The 13,675-nt window shown below is 50.0% G+C and overlaps 1 protein-coding gene across 1 annotated transcript; it reads right to left on the bottom strand.

The window, feature by feature from the left end:
- Window positions 1-5,146: 5,146 nt before the first annotated feature.
- Window positions 5,147-12,718, bottom strand: LOC118246287 (lipase member M-like). The gene is made up of 10 exons (XM_035543241.2): window positions 12,676-12,718; window positions 10,237-10,347; window positions 9,783-9,900; window positions 9,080-9,278; window positions 8,838-8,947; window positions 7,811-7,947; window positions 7,114-7,260; window positions 6,283-6,354; window positions 5,787-5,852; window positions 5,147-5,612 (listed from the first exon to the last, which is right to left on the bottom strand). Exons 2-10 carry the CDS (start codon window positions 10,336-10,338, stop codon window positions 5,379-5,381), a joined length of 1,185 nt encoding a protein of 394 aa, XP_035399134.1. The 5' UTR covers window positions 10,339-10,347; window positions 12,676-12,718; the 3' UTR covers window positions 5,147-5,378.
- Between the last annotated feature and the right edge of the window lie 957 nt (window positions 12,719-13,675).

The raw sequence follows: 13,675 nt of genomic DNA, 5'->3' as shown, positions 1-13,675 counted from the left end.
TTCAGTAACTCCACCTTCTCTTTATCTTCTGTCACCAGGGCACCCACCTCATTGATTAGTGGGCCTACATTGCCTCTAGTGTTACTTTTATCCGCAATGTATTTGAAGAAGCCCTTTTTGTTGTCCCTGACCCCTCTTGCAAGGTTTAATTCTAGGGAGGCCTTAGCTTTCCTAGTTGCCTCCCTACATCCTCTGACAACAGCCTTATATTCCTCCCAAGTGGCCAGCCCCTCCTTCCACAATCTGTAGACTCTCCTCTTTCACTTGAGTTTGCCCAGCTATTCCCTGTTTAACCATGCAGGTCTCCTGGCTCTCTTTCCTGACTTCCTACCTGTTGGGATGCTCTGTTCTTGAGCTCGGAAGAAGCAGTCCTTGAATGCTAACCAGTTATTTTAGGCCCCTTTTTCTTCAAGTACCTTGTCCCATGGGATTTCCCCTAGCAAATGCTTGAAAAGGCCAAAGTTGGCCCTACTGAAGTCCAGGGATGCAGTTCTGCTTAGTACTCTGTTCCTGCCACATGAGATCCTAAACTCCACCATCTCATAGTCACTGCAACCAAGGCTGCACTCAACCTTCACCTCTTCAACCAGCTCCTCCTTGTTAGTAAGGACAAGATCCAGCAGCGCTCCTCTCCTAGTTGGCATGTCCACCATTTGCATCAGGAAGTTATCATCAATACACTGAAGGAACCTCCTGGACTGCGGATGGCTGGCTGAGTAGGCCTTCCAGCAAATGTCAAGGTAGTTAAAATCCCCCACAATAACCAGGGCCTGTGTTCACAAGGCTGCTATCAGTTGCCTGTAGAAAGCCTCATCAACTTCCTCATCCTGATCTGGTGGCCTGTAACAGACATCCACAACAGTATCCCCCATGCCAGCCTGCCCCTTAATTCTCATCCACAGACTCTAAATTCACTCCTCATCTGCCCCTGAACAGTACCCAATACAATGTGGTTGCTCTTTCACATAAAAGAGCAACTCCACCACCCCACCTTGCTGGCCTGTCTTTCCTGAGCAGGACTTACCCATCCATGACCACATTCCAGTCATGTGAGCTGTCCCACCATGTCTCTGTAATTGCCACCAGATCATAGTTTCCTGACCGAACATGGATTTCTAACTCCTCCTGCTTATTCCCCATGCTATGTGCTTTGGTGTACAGGCACTTCAGGGAGCAAGCTGAGCACACTGATTTCACCCTAGAGGGGTGCGAGGTCTCCCAGTCTTCAACACTGCTAGGGCACTGCCCCAACGGTGCAAGTCTGGCTACAACCTCATTCCCCTTCGGATCTAGTCTAAAGCTTTCCAACTGAGCCATGTTAATTCCTGTCCCAGAACCCTTTTGCCCCTGTGAGATAAAACTTTCCCGTGTATTACTGTCAGGCCTGCTGTCTTAAAAAAACAGACATTATCAAAGAACCCAAAGCCCTGCCTGTGCACCAGTCACGTACCAAATCATTTATGGACCAGGTCCTTCTATTCTGTCCCATGTCATCACCCCAGAATGGAAGGAGGGAAGAGAAAATGACTTGTGCTCCAGACTCTTTCACCAACTGTCCCAAGGCCTTGAAGTCTTTCTTCATTCCCCTCAGACTATGGAACGCAGCTTCCTCCCCACCTATCTGGAAGATCAGTAGTGGGTAGTAGTCTGTGGAGCGCACCAGGCTGGGGAGTATCCTGGTGATACCCTGATCTGGGCTCTAGGTAGACTACAGACTTCCCTTCGATGAGGGTGAACTCTGGGCACTCTGTTCCTCTCAGAAGGGAATCTCCTACTACAATTACCCTTCTTTCTTTTCAGACGCAGTCTTGAGGCGTGGTGTCAGCTGCCTCTTCTGATGTGACCTCGTAGGCAGGCCTTCCACCACATCCTCACCTAACTCTCCTTCAAGATCCAGGGCCTCAAACCTATTATGGAGGGGCACCTGGGGAAGCAAGGTAGGTAGTGAGGGGAGTTGCCTGTGACGTCGAAGTGGGACTCGCTTCCAACCCTCCTTGTCTTTTTGGCCCCTTCCCTCTACCTGACAGCGACGGTGCAGGGGCTCCACCACCCTCTGGGGGGCATCCCCCCAGCACCCTTCCCTCTGGCACACCAGGGAGTTACTCCACCAGTCAATCTCCCGCTCACACGCCCCGATGCTCCTCAGTCTCTCCACCTCTGCCTTGAGCTTAGCCACCATGGTGAGCAGACCTTCTCCCTGAGAACAGGCGGTCTCCCCGCTGCCCTCCCCTGGCGGCAGCAGGCTCAGGCATTCCCTGCAGCCAGAGGCCTGAACAGCCGTGTCTCCGGGCAGGCCCCTCCGTCTGGGTCGCCACAGTCTTTGGAGTGAGCTTTTTGCCTAGTGGACACTACGGTAGGTGTGTGACCTCGCAGAATGCCAAGAGTTGGTGTAGAGGTCCCGTGCCCTACCACACCACCTGCACACCAGTGTGCACGCGCTACTGAACCCTCCCTGCTCGTGGTGTGAGTTTAGGGACTGCAGTGGGGGACACACAGGGCATTTCTAGGCTATTTACCTACAGCATGAGCTCAGGCCATGCCTTCACTCCTCATCTGGGTTCAGTGGCCTACACGCAAACCATGCAGTTCTGCACCCAGGTGCATGCACACTCCTGGCTGAGTCAGCCGGAAGCCTCATGGCCCTTTCTGGGTCCTGCAAAGCATGTTCCCCCTCTGGGAAACAAAACCACCCTTCCCACGATGGTGTAGGAGCTGCCCTGGCCATGGGGACATAGGAAGGTGTAGGGAATGAGCCGGAAGTGGCTGTGCTCTGACCCCAGGTGGCCGTCACCGCAAGAGACAGACGTCATGGGGAAGGGCCCGGTGTCACTCCCCTTGATTTGCCCTAAAGGTATGGGAAAGTGCTGTGTCCCAATCACTGCCAGAGCTGGGGCCAATAAACAGGGGTATATACTTATCTGTAGTGGGACTCGCTCTAGACCAACTACCATCATCCAACACTGGATCCAGGATCTCTGTCTTTCTTTCCTTTTTTTGTCTCTTTCTCCTTCCCTCAAAGCTGCCAAGTAACCCTAGGCCTACCTCGATTTCCCATAAAGCTGCATAGCTCAGGTGGATATAACTGATAGCGCCGGCGTTGACACATTGACAGAATATTTGTTCTCTGTGTCCCTATTACAGTTAATATCTATGCACATACCTTGAATGTTATCTCACCTTAGTGTGCACTGAGTGGATTTGCGAATCTGAGTCACTCTCCCCACCTCCCCACAGGTGGAACGTGACAGAAGGGAGCTGCAAAATTGGGGGGCACATCCCTGGGCAGGCAGGCTGTCCTCGGAGCCAAGCGGGGCCAAGCCGCCACAGCTCAGGGTGCCTGAAGGAAGGACACAGCCAGCAATCGCAGCAAATGCTACCCACTGTGGGGGAGCAAGAGAGGGGTGCAAGGAGACTTTGTAGGGACCAAAAAGTGGGTGCTGAGGATCCAAGACCCCAGGGTGCATCAGAGGGGAACTTTCTCCTATCTCCACACAGTCACACGGTGTGCAGTGTCAGGGAGACAAGCAGCCAGTCTGAGAATGTTGTACAGAAACCACCTATGATTTGGGTGATCCCTTGCCTTGAGCCCCATGAAAGGGCAAGTCCTGCCCTCTCAGTACTATGGGGCTGCCAGCCAGAGAGGAGAATGACACCTACCCTGGTCCCACAGCAAAACCTGGGGCAGAAACAGTGCCCAGCAAGAGCAAGGTTGTATAAAATATCTGGGGAATCTATCACGCACAGGTTCTTCCTCTGTGAAAATAATTTCTCTTTTCAATCCCTGCCTTCTGTTCACAGTGCTCCTCCCACACAGCTTTAGCTTAGATAGGCTTCATGGCTGAGTATCACACAGCACAGGAGGTTAGGATGGATAAGTAGATACATAGATCTATAGAATGGATGGATGGATGGATGGATGGAGAGAGAGAGGGAGAGAGGAGGAGGGAGAGAGAAAGAGGGAGACAGATTTCCAACATACATGTTAAGAAAATAATGACGTTCTTGGACAACACTCCATGCAATGTTAAATTCAGCCTCCTAGAAAACACTGCTGGGTTTTTGCCATTTTTGCCAGGAGGTGATGTGGGACACTGTTCTGGGTGAGTTATCTCCCAGAAAAGACTTAGCCAAATGCTGAGGCCCAGATGTTGCCCTTTCACAACCTCTTGGGCTTGTGGTGCCTATCTACCTCTCTGGTTTTCTTCCACTTCCTTCCAGGAAAAACATTCCTCTCCTTTAATCAGTGCTAACTCACGTCAGTCTGTCCAGAGCCATAGACAAGGTCACTTGCCACCCTTCTTTCACATAAGCCCATACTCCAAAGTACATGCTCAATTCTGGAGTAAAATTTCAGCCCAAAATGTCTTTTGATCAAACCGCGTATAATGGCAATGCATTACAAATGGCAAGGGACTGTTGATTTTGTGGCTGAAGACACTCCCCATTGGCAAGAGGAGGGATGTTTATCAGTGTTGTGTGTTCCTCAAGTTCTCCAGATCATTGTGGGGACAATGCAGCCAAGGGAGAAGATGTGTTGACAGGAAGTCTGGGGCCAGCCAGATCCCAGTGTGTTCCCAGAAGGTCAATGTCTTGAGCCAGGAAAAGGGAAAATAAAAAAAGCAGCTAGGGTCTTCTGCACACCTCAGCCCAGCACTGGGATACAAACACAGAATCACAGAATCACAGAATCACCTAGGTTGGAAGAGACCTCCAAGATCACTTAGTCCAACCTCTGACCTAACACTGACAAGTCCTCCACTAAACCATATCACTAAACTCTACATCTAAACACCTTTTAAAGACCTCCAGGGATGGTGACTCAACCACTTCCCTGGGCAGCCCATTTCAATGCCTAACAACCCTTTCAGTAAAGAAGTTCTTCCTAATATCCAACCTAAACCTCCCCTGGCGCCACTTGAGCCCATTCCCCCTCGTCCTGTCACCAGGCACGTGGGAGAATAGACCAACCCCCACCTCGCTACAGCCTCCTTTAAGGTACCTATAGTGAGCGATGAGGTCTCCCCTGAGCCTTCTCTTTTCCAGGCTGAACAATCCCAGCTCCCTCAGCCACTCCTCGTAAGACTTGTTTTCCAGACCCCTCACCAGCTTCGTTGCCCTTCTCTGGACAAAACCTGGCAATGCCCACCAGGCAAAGAGTTGGAGTTAGGCTGTGATATGAGAGTTTATTTTAGTCTCTAGTCACAGAAAACAGGCAGAAATTAGACAATTATATTTAGCCCATTAAATCTGTGTGGAATAGGGTGATAGGAGACATTTTTAAGAAGGGAAGAAGAGAGTGGCAGACTTCACACAAAACTCATGCCCCTGAGCTTGTGGGAACAAATGGGTTCTCCATCCCAGGGCAGCATGTAGAACGTTCATGGATTTTTCTCCATCAGAGCAACAATCTGCCTGTACATGCGCTGTGGTGCATCCTGGCCCCAGTGGTGGTCAAAGTGGTTCCAGTCAGGAAAATGCTCATGATGAATGATGTTGGTGATGCGGGGGAGCAAGCGCTGGGTCTCTGCAGGTGGATTCACCCAGTCCTCACCACCAGTCCACAGGGCGGTTGGCACTGTCATGTCTTCTATCCTGTACAAGGGTGGGGTGGTCTGGGGGGAAACACTCCAGTTATTCACAGCTCTGACCCTAATAATGCTATTAGATGGGGTGTGCTGTCCGGGGCACCCTGGTGTACTCTGGATACACCAGACACTGGAGGATGCAACCCTCATCCCGGTCAGCCAGCCTCATGCTCTCCTCCTCCTCCTGCAAGTGCCACTGACCTGGTTGTACTTCTCCTGATTCTTTTCCCTGTAGTCAAACTGCTTGAAGTCCCCAGTTTTGGCAGTCTGAAAGGCAAGAGCAAAGAGTCAACTCCGTGCAGGTAACAGGTGCCCTGGATCAGCCCCACCAGAAGGAAAGGACAGCTGTAGGGGACAGGTGAGGTTGCCCAGCACAGCTCTGGTGTCCAGGTTTGCACTTGCTAGTGCTCACCCCACATATTGAAGCAAAGAGAACATCCAAAAAACACCTCCACAGGGTGCTTACCCAGGACTGGAGCAGGTATCTGGGTGGCCCTGCCTTGGCCAGCCTGAAGCAGCAGCTAGCATCTGTGACTTTTGGGACACTTCAGTGTAGTAATTTCAAAATATATTTTATTGGCTTTGTCCAACTCTACCACCTTATCTGTCTCCAGGGTGAATGAAGGGTCATTGTGAAATATCATATTCAAAGATTAAAAATCATAGGTTGTAGTCATCATAAAGTCAGAGTCCCTACCTGTCCCCAGTGGAGAAGAGTTTTTACTGATGTATAGTCTGGAAAATGAGCTAGGTATACATCCAGTCGGCTCTGCAGGAGAAAGAAAGTTTTTTCTAAGTGATTTGAGAATGATGAAAATCTGTCTAGGCCAAAAAAAAAATCATTCTGTTTTATAACCGCAATGTAATTTTTTATATGCAAAAGCAGCTATATTCTATTCAGAGCTAAGAGTAGCTTTTAAAGGTATATCATTTAACCATCTCTTTAAAATGGAAATGCAACTGGTACAGTCAATTTTTTTTTCTTCAAACTTGTTACATGGTCACAAGTCAGCAGAAAATAAGGCAGGAGTTACCTTACCTTTGCAGACAAGTCCACAAGTGATTGTTACCCACAGCAGCATTTCTTAGGTTTAACATCCCAACCCAGGGAATGCCGCTGAAATACCCCCAAATACCCACTGCCTTGAACAGTGATTTTTGCACCTTCATTTTTGGGGGTTTTATACTTATTCCTTATTCTTGTATTGCTAACTATGCAGATCATGCATTCAAACATAGGTTCATCTTACATCAGGAGAGACATTTTGATCGGTGAGTAATTGATACTACCTTCCCATGCCATCATCTCTCCACTTTCCCATGCAGAGCATATTTACCCAACAGCATCCAGGTAAAACACTTGTACCCAGAGCAGGCTGGGGAAGAAGTACCTACCAGCACTCTCCAGGCATGAAGAAGCCTTATTTTTTGTAGCTCATTAGGTATTTCCACGCGTCTAGGAAAAGTTCATGGAAATTGGAAATTACAAGTGTGGGTCACTGTGACCTGGAAGAGCTAATATACCTACCATGTTCAAGTTCTTCTTATTATATCCACCAATAAGGAATATCTCATTTTCACAAACTTCAGCTGTTAGCAGGTTGCTGCATGTCTTGGCAAGTATGGCTCTTTCCTCCCTTCCCACCAGGGTCAGCTGTTTTGTTCCAAATATTGTCTGCAAGAGCACAAGGAAACAGGTCACTGTGTGTCCTGTACCCCTCTTCACAGGAACTGCCTGTCCCCAGCCAGCACTGACAAGTAACTCCTGAATACGGTTGACCCAGAGTCACACCTGGGTCTCAGAGCAGCATAAATACGTCACTGTCCTTTCCACCCCATGCTGTTGTCCCCATTGTCTTGGTGTACCGCTTCAGATGTACCAACTTCAAAAGCTCAGCCTAGCTGCGGTCTGCCTGGGATAGCCAGACTCATGTAACTGGTCTGTCACCTCTGTTTATAAACAGTAATGATGGACGGGTAATGATGTTTTAGAGTGAAATGTGGCCGTCCTAAACTGGAAAGAGAGGGACATCCCAGCTGTCTGGGATCTTCTTTCTCATCTCTCCACACACCTCTTCAAGATCTGGTGCAGGCATGGGCTCAGTGCACAATGGCTGGAGAGCCACTGCAACACAGACAATGTGACTTGCCTTGCTGAAAGTTCTTGAATTTCATTAATTCATTGGGAGTAGACAGGGTAATAACACAACAAACTATTTGCATACCTTCAGCACTATGTCTGGTAAAAATGCTATCTTTAACACAGGACCTTTAGCATGATGAAAGGTGTAAAGAGGAGCCAAGGCAAAGAACACTTTGATTTTCTGAGCCAGCTGTGGCATGCTTGAAAATGCTATGAAACCTGAAAAACAGCAAGCGTTCACAGTAACCCCAACAGCAACAACACTGATGCAGCATATGTCCCAGTGCCCAGTCTGACTGAGGAAATCTCTGATGTGTGACTGAATGTTTTTTTTTTTTTTTTGCTAGAAAATAAGCTTACAGAAGGAGGTGGTGGCTCCTTGGTTTGACTAGCAGCTCAGAGCTGGGCTGGGTGGGGAAAGACCTCTTCCTCTGGAAAAGTGAACTTCTGCTGTGAGGGAAGGGAAAGGGAGCATATCTGAAGCAAGGGTAAGACATAAAATGTAAAAAGTTCTTTGCTGGTTGTAGCTTGCCGTTAGTGTTTCTCCTTCACTAAGAGGTTTAGGTAAGTTCACCTTGGCTCTCCTCAGCTGTGGCTGAAGTTAAACCTCTTGAATCATAGAATCATAAAATCGCAGAATGGTTTAGGTTGGAAAGGGCTTTACAGCTCATCTGGTTCCAGCCCCCTGCCATGCACAGGGACACCTCCCACCTGCCCTGGCTGCCCAAAGCCCCATCCAGCCTGGTCTTGAGCATTTCCAGGGTTAGGCCATTCACAGCTTCTCTGGACAGTCTGTGTCAGTGCTTCACCAACCTCAGAGTAAATAATTTCTTCCTAATGTCTAATCTAAACTTACCCTCTTTTAGTTTAAAGTTTTAGTTTAGTTTTGAAGGCATGGGGGGACCTGAGGGGTGGCAGAACCCTGGAGATCCCCACCAGCCAGAGCCTGGTGTGAACATGCAGTGGCAGAAAAGACCCAATCTGCCTGATCTAAAGCTCCTCCCGAGGGCAGCAATGAACCCAGCACAGACCCAAAGGTTGCCTTCAACCTGGGTGTGCCATGGGCCAACACAGCTCCCACGCGTAGCTGGCTCCTCCTCACCACTCACCCAGAGAGTTGCCCTGAGCGTGGCCAATGTAGTACAGCTTTTCCTGCGCGGTGTGCTGCAGAATGAAGGACACCATGGCTGGCACATCGTACATGGCCATCTCGTGGAAACTGGGAAGCAAGGGGAGAAGCTGGAGGGGATGCCTAGTTACCATCCACCAGCTGTCCGCAGCCTCCCATGGATGTAGGGTGGGTGGTGCTGGCAGCCCCACATCTTGGCCATGTCCTTGTGGTCCTCCTTACCTGAAGTCCCAAAACTCCTCCTGGTTGGCAGAGAGGTTCAGGTGCCGCTGAGACCAGCTGTTCCCCCGGCAGTTTCCAATCCACACGTCATAACCTGCGTCTGCTAGGATGAAGCTCAGGCTGCTGTTGGGGAGATTGTCCACCCAGTTGCCACCATCTAAACTGAACCCATGCACTACCAGCACAGGTGGCCTGGATCCTGAAGGAGAAGAAACTGGGTACTTCACACAAGAAAACCCCTTCCCAAATGGAAAGGAAAAGTCCTTACATACCTCAGTGAGCATTATTTTCTGCAAGCTGTGTATTAAATATTCCCTTCCCCCATAATTTGCTGGTGATTTTTCACTCTGAAACATTTTGCAATCCCTGTCCCTGAGCTGTAAGGAAACCTTGACCCAGGGCCATGGGTTTGCTCCAGGGAAGGAGCCACCGGGGCCCTCCTTCTGCTAGTGGTGGGGCTCATTGTGCCATGTTGTCCCATCCAGGACAGCTCTGCCACAAGCAAAACATGTGTCCCTTGTGTCTCCAGGGACAGCTCACGGCTGCTTCCTCCCCAACAGCACTCACCAAAAACTTCTCTTTGCTCTTGGCTGCCAAAACCATCTCTAAAGGTGTGGGTGCTTCCACTGATTTCCTCTTGGACACTGCCCTGCCTCTGAGCAGGGTCATAACTCCACTCCACACTTGGTGAAACTGAGCCCACCTGAGTCCCCAGCATCTCCTTTGCCGTGGGGAATTCGGTTCACACTGAGGAAATAGCCATCGTCAGTCAGCACATCATACTCCTCACTGGGGTACCCCTGGAAACGGATCTTCTGGCTCTGCAGGGACAGAAGGCCGATGGGAAAGGAGACCTGCTGGTGTCCATCAGGTCATCCAGACATGCTGCATCTGCCCTGAGCCTGACCCAGAGCCACCATGCTGTCTGGTGTCACCTTCACATGCACATGCAAGACCTGGAGGCCCGTCTACACCAGAGGAAGGCCAGAGTGGCTGATTTCAGGCTGAGAGCATGAAGTGAGTGACACCAATAGAAAAATAGGGAAAACTTGGTTCCTGTGCCCTCCCCACCACTGTCCCCTGGGTGCTGACAGCAGGCAAGGAATGGGGAGAGGCTGGCAGGTTCCCTGGGGAGGACTCTGCCCTGCAGCACTTACGATGTTCATGAACTGCTCGGGGTTGTTGCGGCTCACTCCTCCATGCGGGGCGGCGGCACACAGCCCCTGGGCCAGGCCCAGGGCCATCAGCAGCAACCACATCTCGCCACTCTGGGGGATAACAGGGCTGGTGTGAGCAGGCCAGGAGCTGGAGGCACTAACCCACACCGTCCTGTGGTGTCTTACTATGTCAGCGTTGCTTCTTGGCATGTCCTAATGCTTCCCACCCCACCCTGCAGTCAGAAGCCCCCCCCACCAAGCAACTCTTGCTGACCCTACTAGCTCCTCTGTTCTGTCCCTGCCTTATATCATAGAATCATTTAGGTTGGAAAAGACTTCTAAGGTCATCTAGCCCAACCTTTAACCTAGCACTGCCAAGTCCACCATTTAACCATGTAACTAAGCACCACAGCCACACATTTTTGAAGACCTCCAGGGATGGGAACTCAACCACTTCCACAGGCAGCCTGATCTGATGCCTCACAACCTTTTTAGTGGAAAAAAAAAAGCAACCACCATTGTGGTTGATAGCTCATCTCCAGATGCTCCTACAGCAGCCCAAAGGACTTCAGGACAGGACTGAAGGAAGGATGGGAGGGAGAGGAGAATGGAGGGATGGATTACAGTGGCCTTATTCTCACCTGGCCCAGGTGTACATTGACTCAGGAGAGACATTGGAGGCCATGCCTGAGGGCATCAGAGACAACTCATATTACTGAAATAACCACCTCGACAAGCAGCGTGGATTACAAGGGACTGAGAAGCTTGGCCTGCATAGGAATTAGCAGATGCCAGACATGTCCTCCCTAAGCCAGTCATAACAATATGCTTCCCAGCACTATTGTCCTGTCGCAAAACTCACCGTGAGTTCTCATACCAATTGCATTTTCCTGCTGCACGTGCCACATAGGAAACAGCTGAGGTGGGCAGCATTGTTTGTATTCCAGTATTTTGTGGGGTATATATATAAAAATAAAATGTGACCCAGTTTGGTAGTGAGTGAGACTGAGTGCCTATCCCTTGTCCGATGAGTATGATGTACTGCGACATCCCTTGACATATCTTTAAACAATGATGTTCTGTCTGTAGTCATTGACATTGAGATGGCAAAAACTGTCAAAGACCAACAAAGCTGCTTCAGAAATGCTGTGCTGAGATAACCTGCTTGTCAGAAGTGGTCCCTTTCTGGTACAGAAGAGCTGTGAGCACAGTACTGCTTTTGGCCAACTGGTTTGAGTTTGGCCAGAAAAGAGGTAGATGATGTAAAGAGGAGCAAAAGGAGCAGGCAGCCACTAGGGAGTTTCAGACTGGACACAAGGAAGTGGGAGGTGGGGGCTGCCCTGAGACACCGGGCAGCAGAGGAGGAAGGTTCTACACCTTGGTTTTCAAGGCTGGGCTGGACAAACCACAGGTCTATGGTTTCCGTGGCTCGTGGCCAGCTTACAACCCTGAACATTTTGTGATGAGGATTTCCTCCACCTACCACCCCCTTGCCCAGCTCCTGAGCAGTGGGCTCTGGCAGCAGGAAGAAGCACTAAGATTTCCCATATATCTTGGAAGACACCACCATAACTGAAGGCTCTGCTGCCCAAGCCAATGTCATCCAGGTATTATGGTGGCACAACTCAATAGCTCAGACCTGGAACAGGCTCTGCCACAAAGCCCGCACATGTCAGTGAGATCACTAGCACTCAGCCGTTTATCGAGGCAACTTGTCCTGGTACCTCAAGAGAGTAAAGCCTCTGTGGCAAAGGAGGAAGGAAAGGGATTAGTCACATACCTATGGCATTCAGCAAGCATTAATAGGGTAAGATAACATACAGACCAAACAAAACGACAGTCTCCACCTCCTGCACCCAAGCCTTGGGAGTGCACAAGTTATCCAAGTTGCATCCATGACTCTGGAAAATTCCCTAGCTACCCAGCACAGTCCAGAGCCAGCCTGCAGCAGAGCATCCCCTGCTCCTGCCCCAGAAGAAGAGTCCTAGCAAGAGGACTTCATCTAATTGGAGCTTCCACATCACATGATAGCACCCCCAGGCTCAGACCCTGGGTGTTATGAATCCATCAACTCGTCTGTGGGTCCTGCCAGCATTTGCCCCCAACCACCAAACCAAAGTACCTACCAGAGCACGACAACACACTTGACAAGAGCCCAACAGTCTGACCATGAGTCCATGAGGACTTGCATTGCTCCTAAGCTCACGGGGAAGCACCAAAGCTCATGCTCACAAAACCCAAAGACTTCAGATGCAGAACTGCAAAGCAGACTCTACAAAGGAAACTTTAACTGTTATGATCACCAAAAAGCCATGTGTGTCTCTAGAAGCAGAAATGAACAGCCAGAGCTATAAACAAAGCCTTATGACTCAGTCAGGAACATTTCTTCCAGCAATAGCCTGGGCTAGAAGGAGAAGAGATGTTACAGATCAACCTGACCTTCTGCTCCAGGCTCGTCTGTGCAGTCAGGAGGGACAGCGGCTCCAAGACAACTGGTCGTCTTGGCTTATAAAGAGGAACAGAGAGGCTGGGACTTGTCCATCAAGCACCTGAAAGACCAATCTTGTTCCAAATACACCACCCTCTCTTCCTCTCCAGCCCTGTGAGTCAGACACAAGTGTCCTAAACCTCAGGGAGCAGTAGCAAAGCACCACATCTTGAAGGCAGATAACAAGCTGTTGGGTAACAATCACATCATCAGGAACACCCAGGCCTTGTGGCACCCTGCAATTGGGAATTGCATTTTTGGCATACCTCCTCATGGATATTCCAGCCACCTCATCTGTAATCCAAAGGGCAATGAATGTGCTCTGGGGTTGGAAGAGGTCACCAGCTGCTCATACTTGGCTTTCCTGTTGCATGCACTCACTAGCAATGCGTGTCAGCTCTGCATGCCCTCAGCAGGCACAGGGACAACCACATTACCTAGAGAAGGTGACGCAACCATGCCTGGGTTAAAAGGGAAGAGACAGAGGCTCACCCAGGGAAGGAGGAATACCAGCTTCACACAGCACTGACAGTCTGATTTTTATTGGCATGGAAATCCAGATTGCAAAGCAAATCTCATGGGGGCTGGCACAACCATCAGCCTTCTGTGATAGCTCTGCATTCACAGGCCCCTACAACCACACATCTTCCAATCTTACCACCACTCCTCCTGCCAGGGGAGCAATGGTGGCAGGACAGAAACTCTGGGGTCTACAGCCCAGCCTCCCACTCGCAGCAGGACTGTCACCAGAAGCCATGGCTCTGGCTGAGGTGGACCTGTGTGACTGCAGAGCATCATCCAAGCAAAAAACAGGTGGAGGAAAACAAGCATAACCAGACTGGCACAAGGGATAGTCATCCCTGAGCCAGCAATTAGTGCATTAACGGTTCCTGATCTACACTGCGTTTTTCTCATGCAGTGCTCACTAAGATTGCAGTACTGGGGTCCCAC

The sequence above is a fragment of the Cygnus atratus genome, chromosome 7 (assembly GCF_013377495.2).
Source record: "Cygnus atratus isolate AKBS03 ecotype Queensland, Australia chromosome 7, CAtr_DNAZoo_HiC_assembly, whole genome shotgun sequence".
Classification (NCBI taxonomy): domain Eukaryota; kingdom Metazoa; phylum Chordata; class Aves; order Anseriformes; family Anatidae; genus Cygnus; species Cygnus atratus.
Note: the sequence above shows the minus strand (reverse complement) of the source record. Positions and strands in the feature narration are given on the sequence as shown.